Raw genomic sequence first — 8,606 nt, 5'->3', positions numbered from 1 at the left:
CAGGCTGCCCCGTCTGGACATGGTCAGCCTAGACTCGTCTGGGTCTTCTAAGACTCCCTTAGAGGGGAGTCAGCTCAAGGGAGGAGCAGGATTTGAGTTTGTTCAAACTGACCAGCTAAATTAAGATCATAAGCAGAAGGCACTGCCCCATTGATCGTAATGAAAAAGCGATAAGCTGATGCATTCGATAAACCCCAGCCTTCAAGCTGCTCGGTCACAAGGAAACAAGATGCAGGCCCTTGTCCTCCTGGGTCCTGAGCAGTTCAGACGACCAGCCTCAGAGAAACCCCTGAGGTGACTTGGAGTGTTTTCTGACACCTCATCTGAGCGGCAAACAGAGGTGTTTGGCGCCAAGTTCACTGGAAACCTGAGTGTGTGTCTCACTTCTCACTTGAGCCCCAGCCCCTCTTCCGGTGAAACCTCCTAGGCCTGGGGTTCCCGGTGTGCCAAGGGGCTCCCCACCCTGGGCCCCATGACCAGCATCTCCCTCCCACTCACCAAGCCTTCTGTTTCTTCCTGATGCCCCTTCTCCCTGGGCCCTGTTTGGGGTTTTCCTTGTGCATGAAAGAAGTGAGACCACATGGCTAGAGAAAACTTCCAGCATATACCCGGAGGGTCAGTCCCCAGGTGGTGATGTTCCCAGCCACAAGAGCTGACACATACCTTTTTTTTCCTCTCTCTTCCTTATCTCTCATTCCTGACTGGCCCCCTTTCCCACTGCCAGCAACAGCGGCTTGGTTCTGTGGCTCTGTGAGGTCTGTCATCCCTGGAAGGCCCCCAGCCCCCTCCGGCTCACTGCACACGCCCTCGTGACCACAGGCTGCTCTCTGGGGACAGTCTCGGGTGAGGCGGAGGCGCAGGCAAGGAGCTGCGGGTGGCTGAGGATGTGGTGCGCTGCAGACCCCTAGTGGTGGGGTCCAGGTGGCACTGTCGGCACTGTGCCCCTAGCAGCAGGGCCCTCCTGACTATGGCTTGGGAAATCCTAAGGGGTCCTCGCCCACGCCAACCTCAATTCCAGTCTTTGTTCTTGAGAAATTCACAGGGAATTTCACCGGAACCCTTTCCATCTTCCTTTTGGACAGACAGGCCAATGCCCTGCTTGGGCAGAGAGAACATGGGTCAAAGGTGATGTTACCAGAGAATGGATAGCTAAGTTTTGTGTTAAAGAAGAAGAAAAATCAATCTTCCATAAATATTCTTCTGACCTTAAAATCCTCGAATCTCTGGATGGAGGAGGATAGCGGAGATCTCACTCCTACCCTCACCCCTGACATTTGAGCTACCCACCCTCCCAGGGTAGAGCACCCTTTTCCAGACCCCACTGTTTAAAGACTTCTTTCTGCTGCTAAACTTTGAGTGCATGTGGTGTCTTGGTCACCACTAGCCCAGGCAGCTGGTGCACTGCAGGCCTCAGGCAGTCCTCAGCAAATGTAGTGGGACTTAACAGGTTCTGAGACCGTCACTTCCCACGCTGGACAGCGCATGGGACACTCAGCTCCTGTGCCTCCTCCCAGGTCTTCCCTCCCTGGGCTGAGCATCCCCAGATCCCTGCACAGTTGACTGTGGCTTCTTCCCTCACATCTGCCTGGGTGGAAATGAGGGGTTCACTCCATTTGAGAGTGGTCCCTGGAGCAGTCTGCTGCAGTCATCTGCACCCTGGACAGGTCCTGCCATGGCCTCCGCTGCCTGAATCACACACGGCATGAGCTCTCACTGCTCCTGAGTGGCTGCCTCCACTGACTTGTGAGCATTACTATAGATGTTCCCACAGGGCTCTGGGCTCCCCCAGGGAGGGTGCCTGCCTCCCACTCAGCATTTGAGGCTGGTCTCTGATGACCCGCCACCCATTGCAAGAGGCATCCAGTCCTTCCGAATATTCACAGTGTAAACCGTGGCTGATGGGTGTGCCCATTAGCTGTGGCTTGCTGAGGCTTGCTGCTCTCTGCCTTCCACGTGCTGGCCTTGACTGAAGGAGAAGCAAAAACACCTGCTTGGAAAGGAGCAGTCTGATCAGGGCCCTGTGACCTTGGCTCTCCACCCCAGTCACTCCACGGTCCAGGGGCCACAAGTCATTGGTGCGTCTTTGTTCACAGAGGTGGCGAGTGTGCACTCTCTTGTGATGAGAGGTGTCCAGACATTGAATGGGCTGTACCTAGAGAGCGAGTAGTGAGCTCCCCGTCAGGGGAGGTGCCCACACAGGCTGGTGACAGTATTACAAAGGTCGTGCATTCAGGCCAGATGGCATTTGGACAGAGGGAGGCAAGGTGGTTAAGTGTGTGAGCTTTGGAGTTGGAGTGAGTTTGGGGTTCAAATCCTGGCTTTGCTCCATACCAGCTGTGGGACCTTGGGCAAGCCACCTTCTCTTCCCTGAGCTTCATATGGGCGACACCAGCAGGTGTGTGGGTGGTGCCAGACACAGGCTGGCCACTCATCCAGGGCTGTGGTCATGAGACCACTTCTGAGTTCTCTACCTGCTCCAGACACCTCCCTTGAACCCCGACACCCTGGCCCATGCTTCTTCCACCTCCCTGCAGGTGGTGGTGGGGAACTCCTCCTGGCCAGGTCCCCTCTCCCCAGGCACTGGCTTGCTTTTTTTCAGCCCAGGTCTTGTACTTCACTCCCCCTCCGCTCCATCCTAGGCCCCCCTCCGACTGCCCTGCCTCCCAAACACTCCTCAGAGTCTTCAGAACACAGGCCCGCGCCCAAAGGCCAACATAAAAGGCAAACACCATCAGGTCTCTTGTCACCATCTTTATTTCTGGCTTCCAGCTTGACAAAGTCAATGAAACAACTTATCCAATGACCCCTCCCCACAATCCACACCATATGCAGTGTTCTAGGCTGCTCTCCTATATATTATTAACTCTTTGATAACATATTTTAATACTTAACTTTAAATACAAGGAAAAACAATAAATTACTCGGCTGAGGGCTGACTGCTGGCCGTCAGACAACAGTGGCTACTCTGGCCCTCTGACCTGTCCCCTGCCTCGGCCCCGGGACCCCAGTGAGGTAGCAGAAGTTTGCATACAGTACTTATTGCCAGGGATTCCTAATGCTCGCTGCTTTAGTGCTGGAGCCCCAAGTCTCCAGGCCCTTGGCTCCAAGTTCTGGCAGTAACAGTCCCTCCCTATCCCCAGTACAGAGAAAAACACTTGTTTAAATAACACACAATAATAAATAAGACCAAGAAGAAATGTGCCTGGGCTGCTCTCTGCCTCATTTGCCCCGGTGTAAAGCAGGTGGCTCTTCCACTGGCTGTCTGACGAGGGTGGCACCCATTGTAACGCTAGTTTGTTCTGAGGAGGGGGAGGTCAAGTGGGGCAATGTCCATCCTTGTCCACCCAGCTCGGAGCCCGGAGCCCCGGGCACCAAGGCACAGGGCAGGTGGGATTGGCTGGGCTCAAGGCAGGCAGCACAGGCTCAGGTCTAAGCTAAGGAAACCTTACCCCCCTCCCTAACCCTCCTCCAGCCTCCCCAAGAAATTTCTGACATCTGAAAGAAAAATAAATCTGCAACTTAGATGGTCAGGGTCTGCCTCTGCAAATAATAATGCTAGCTCTTCATGCTTCAGCTGAATTTTCCATAGTGAAAAATGATCCTTGAATGTTTGAGCAGGTCTTTTAAGAAGTGGGCCACTTCAATTTTGGTGTCTCGGATGTGCTCGCTGGAAACCTGCTGCAGGGCAAAGAGGCCAGCATGTTAGTGGAACGCCAGAACCAGGACGATCAGCATCTACCAGGGGCTTTCCAGGGACCGGCTGGTTCAATCCCCACAAAAGCCCCCATGAGGTGAGTACTGTTATTACCCACATTTTACAGATGTGGAACTGAAGCTCAGGTAGGAGTCAGGAGCCCTCAGGCCACGACTTGGAAATCCCAAAGGCACGTCCCTGCTTCCACAGTGGGCCCACCCCTTTGTGGACACATGCCTCAGATGCTCAGCCAGCTTCCCCTGAAGCTCCCAGGGTGAGCCCAGGCCTGGCAGAAGTGGGTGCAGGGTTGGGGTGGGCAGCGGGGCCTTACCGCAGCTGAGGGCTTGTGAAGACAGAGTGCGTTCAGCATCCTCTGGGTCCTTTGGATGGCACTGCAGTTGGAGACGTTGATCAGGGCTTCCAGGGCTGAACAGTACTGTGGGGACAAAAACGCCGGGGGGTCAGGCAGCACATTCAGTGAGTTTGCAGGAGGGAGGGGGCTGGGAGGCCTGTGGAGGTGGGTCTGGGTGGTGGGGAGCCCAGATGATGAGGGGTGGAGATTGGATCTTGAAGCCTGCCTGGAACCGCCAGCCGTGTGAGCAAGGCTCAGAAAAGACAAGCAGAGGGCTGCAGCCTCAGCCACCTCCCCCCAGTGCCCAGGGGTCCTCACCATGTTGGCTGTCAGGTTGACACTCCACACCATGCTGCCATTGCACAGGGGTGCCTGAGGGAGCAGAGGACAGTGAGCTGAGTGCTGGCAGGGTCCCAGACCTGCCCAGCCAGCCCAGGCCAAGTCCCCACAGGCATTCCCATATAGCAGGGGCAGGCCTGGGACCTTCAGTGTTCCTGAGCTTCAGTTCCTGCTCTGCACAGCAGGGGAGACCCATTGTACAGGGTCTTGGAGCTGAGAGAGAAAAACTGAGTAACACAGCCAGTAAGGGACAAGCCTTGTGCAAAGCTTGCCATAGCCAGGGCAGGAGGACAGATGACACAGGCCAGTCAGGGGCCTGCAGGGAAGGTCCAGGGCAGTGTCGGGTGAGGGAGGGGGTGACCAGGCCAATCAGATGGGAGGCCGAGTGGGTCTAGTGTGTAAACAGCCCACCTTCTGAATTGGGGATACCGCAGTTCGGAGCATGGGCCCTCTGGTGTCGTCCAATACTGGTTTAATCTGACTTTCGTCAGTTAACCTCACTGACACTTAGTAAAATGGGGTATCGTACCTGTCTCTTAAGGTGGTTGGCAGCGATGAAATGAGATGTAAAGCCCCGGCAGTGGGCCTGGTACATTATTAGTGCTCAGAAAGTGTGGGTCGTCACCACTGGGGAGAGGAGCTGCCTCTACTGATGGATTCTTCCATAAGAATGGGCTTAACTAAGATGCTGTGAATAACGGCCCCATTATCACATTCAAAGCCAATTGGCAAATGCCAAATAGTTCTAGGAGGGTGCCAGCCCTTCTCTGGTCTCCTCTGTTCAGAAACGGCTGAGTAGGAGCTGGCCATGGCAGGCAGGGCCAGGCCAGGGGAGCAGGTCATCTCTGGGGGCTCTGCCACATTCCTTCTTGGGTCCGCCCATATTACTGCATCCCCCACCCCAACCTGGCTCCCCTCCCCCATGGCCAGGCTCATCTCCTAGTCCTTGGGGGCTTCTTCCTGACCTACAGGCATCTTAGGACCAGGCCCAGGCTTCATGGCCCAGTCCATGACCAGTACCCTTCCTGAGAGTCCCCCACCCCTGCACCCCCAGAGCTGGGACCTTGGCCAGCAGGCACTCACCTTCTGGTTCTGGGTGATATTGACCAGCTCTTCAATGAGCTCCTTGAGGGCTGTAGAGGGAGGCACAGGGCCCAGGGAGGCGAGGCCACCAAAGCAGGTGAGAGCAATGACCACAGTCAACCAGAGCGCCATGGAGCCTAGAGCCACAGGAAGCGTGAGAAGCAGTCGCACAGGCTGGCCTAAGCTGAGTATCTTGTGGCCTTGGCCTCTTGTGGCAGCTTTTATAGGCCCAAGTGGTGATGCCTCACACCCTGGTCTCCGCTTTGTCGGACACTATCTACAAACCACATCTTTACTCATCTTGATTTTACTTTGTGGAAAATCCAGCGTCACATAAAGGAAAGAATTTGATTTCTTGTAGACTTATTACTGAGAGGGTTCTGGGGCAGTTTCCAAGATCTGGATGAGCTTACTGGTGGGGTAGGTGAGAGGGCCCTGAGGGCAGCCTGCTGTCAACCGTGCCAGCTGGAAATCCAGCACTTTTGCCCATTGTCCACCCTAGGTGCCCACCCAGCTCCTGTCCTCAGATCCCTTTAGGTCACCAGAAATGCTGGGCAGACAGTGCCGTGACCACAGTCTATCAGATGTGGGAATCTGGGGGTTTTATTTTTTTCAGTGAACTGGTCTGTTACATTACCAAAAGAATACTTGCTCTGGGTACAAAATTCAAACAGGATAAAAGGAGAAGAGTGAAGTTCACTTCTTTTGGCCCACCTGATTCCCTGTTGGCCCCGCTCTGGGAAGGATCATGGAAGTGCAGATTCCCAGGTCTCTATTGAAAGGTCCAGTCAGACTCAGGGATCCTCCTGGGATCTTTCCTTTGAGAAGTTGTCTCAGCACGCGCAGCCTGGACACTGGGTGCCCCACCCAGCCTTCAGTGTGGGTCCGTCCTGCTGGGAGACCCTCGGTGGGTGGGGCCGGCAAGAGGTGGACCCAGCCTTAGCCCTGGAGACTAACTGGTCCCACTGCCACTTGGGACCTGGGGCGACCACCTCTGCCCTCCGAGGCCTCAAGTTTCCCTTGCAGACTGAAGGCTGTGGAGTGTGACTCCTGGGCCTGCCCCCACTCCAGGGTCCCCTGTGGGCAGCCCACCCCCTGCAGGGACACTGGCATGTAGCCATTTCCCAGCTTTTCCAGAAGTCCTCCAGAAACCCATGCAACTGAGGCCACAGTATTTGCCTCTTGGGTGCTGATGTCAAGTCTCCCTCACCCACTTCCTCCCCTAAGCCAGTGCCTCCCCCTCTCGGCCCTCTCTGTCTGCTCAGGCTACCTCTCTGTCCAATGGCAATGGGGCTCAGCCTCCTCACAAGGGTCCTCCAAGGGACGCTGGGGCTGTCGCCCCTGCTTAGAGGCCTCCCGGCCTTGCCCACCCTCTCCTCTCACTGGTAACGTGATTCCCACCCTCTCTTCTCTCCCAGCCCCAGGTTTCCCAGCACAATTGCAGGCCCTAACGCTTGGAAGCTGGGCCCTGCCCCTCGTGGCTCCCCAGTGCCTGGAGCGCTGCTGCCTGCTTCTGTGACCTCAGTTTCCTTATCTGCAGAATAGGGTCAGTAGCATCTCCCGTGGGGGTCCCTGTGTTGGTGGAAGGAGTGGGGAACCACCGTGGGCTGCGTCAAGATGAGTGGAACGCCCCCCTCCCCCTCTAGGACCAGCAAAACCAAGCGGGGAGCGGTGGGCAGGTGCGCCCCCGCGCGTGGGAGAAGGCCCGAGGTTGTGGCGATGCCCTGGAGATAGGCGCCGCCTTATGTAATGGGAGATGGGGCTGATAAACGCGATCCGCGCAGGCCAGGCTCACTCCGTGGCCGAAGGCTTCGGCCGGGGAGGGAGGGAGGGGGGGAGGGAGGAGGGGGGGCGGGGGGGTAGGAGTGCAGACCCGCTTCTCGGAGAAGCGCCCACGCCCGCCCCCGGCCTGGGTCTGTGTGGGTCAGAGGCCGGGCGAGGGAGCTGCAAGGGCGGGAGCGAGCGGTCCGAGCGCCCGGCAGGGCCAGGGCGCCTGTGCGCACAAGCGAGGGGATGTCGCGTTCGTCCCCCGGGGCCGGGGATCCTGCGGCGACACGGCAGAGCTGCCCACCCCTCTTCCTGCGCTGTGCTCTGGACACCCGCTCTGGCCCTCAGCCCCGAACGAGCCCCCGCTGGCTAGTCAGCTGGACCATGATGCTTTTTTTTTTTTTTTCATCGAGGCTTGGTTCACATCCCGGATCATTGCAATCAACACAACTACAAAAGTGCTGCTCCGGGCACTTGACACACGTGGCTTGCATCTCTCCACCAGCCACGGCGTTGGGCCGCCCCATCCAGGTCTTGCAGGTGCAGAACCGGGCGCTCGGGGCGTATAGGAGCCTGCCCCGATGCGAGGCCAGGGAAGGGCGGGCTCGCGGGCCTCACCGCCTGGGTCTCAGCACAGATTGGACAGCTGGGGTTGGAACCGCCCTTCATTGGGGCCAGCCCGCCCTGCGGGAAGTTTTGGAAAACTTCCTTTTCCAATATTTTTCGGACTTTGGCTCTCCGTTGGAAAGAAGAGATACCCAATCAGTAGGAGTGTCAGGCAAGTTGTTTTAATAATGTAAAATTCCTAAGTAAATTTTCATTTTTATGAAAGTTATACGTGCATGTAATTTTTAAAAAATCAAATAATTCGAGGAGGTTTATTAAGAAAAACATCACTTTTGAGAATTCCTCCATTGGTCTTCACATCTCGTGAGTGAGGCACTGACTGCCCTACTTTGTTCCCTACAGTCTTTTTCGACATGTTTGCATAGCAAGCAACCTTGGAAGAGACAGCATCGTCCTCTGAAGAAAAAAGGCAGGCAGACTTACTGTCCATTATTAGCAATTCAGGCTGTCTCAGCTCAGGCTTCTTCTCCTGTACTTACACTGTGTGTACAGGTACCATCTGGCTCTCTTGGCACCACTCTGTGAGAACTGGGGTTCAGGGAACCAAATAAAAGATAATACTGCTAGTGCTGTGTCTAACAATCTGTTCTTTGTCTCTGGTGCAGGAGTCTTGTGTCTTCTGCCAGCCTCCATGAAACTGTGGCAAGCTGACTGGTTAGCATGCAAGTGGGATAAAATCTCAGAGCCTTCAGTTGTTGACAAGCAGCTCCCCACCTCTACCCCCTTGGCCTCTTCTCCAGAGGA

General features: G+C 55.9%; 1 protein-coding gene across 1 annotated transcript; it reads right to left on the bottom strand.

Moving 5' to 3' along the window:
* Positions 1-2,800: 2,800 nt before the first annotated feature.
* On the bottom strand, positions 2,801-5,610 carry IL13 (interleukin 13). The gene is made up of 4 exons (XM_089909308.1): positions 5,469-5,610; positions 4,365-4,418; positions 4,026-4,130; positions 2,801-3,678 (listed from the first exon to the last, which is right to left on the bottom strand). Exons 1-4 carry the CDS (start codon positions 5,598-5,600, stop codon positions 3,571-3,573), a joined length of 399 nt encoding a protein of 132 aa, XP_089765434.1. The 5' UTR covers positions 5,601-5,610; the 3' UTR covers positions 2,801-3,570.
* Between the last annotated feature and the right edge of the window lie 2,996 nt (positions 5,611-8,606).

The sequence above is a fragment of the Delphinapterus leucas genome, chromosome 3 (genome assembly GCF_059928025.1).
Source record: "Delphinapterus leucas isolate spDelLeu-1000000601 "Yukka" chromosome 3, BTC_Dleu_Yukka2, whole genome shotgun sequence".
Taxonomy (NCBI): Eukaryota; Metazoa; Chordata; class Mammalia; order Artiodactyla; family Monodontidae; genus Delphinapterus; species Delphinapterus leucas.
The sequence above is the reverse complement of the archived record's forward strand: the minus strand, read 5'-3'. Positions and strand labels throughout refer to the sequence as shown.

Bases quoted from the DNA above. Each gene is read 5' to 3' on its own strand.
- IL13 (XM_089909308.1), bottom strand. From the start codon at position 5,600: ATGGCGCTCTGGTTGACTGTGGTCATTGCTCTCACCTGCTTTGGTGGC. The intron at 4,419-5,468 runs GTGAGTGCCTGC...CTGCTCCCTCAG, and splicing joins ATATCACCCAGAACCAGAAG to GCACCCCTGTGCAATGGCAG. The intron at 4,131-4,364 runs GTGAGGACCCCT...TTGTCCCCACAG, and splicing joins TCAACCTGACAGCCAACATG to TACTGTTCAGCCCTGGAAGC.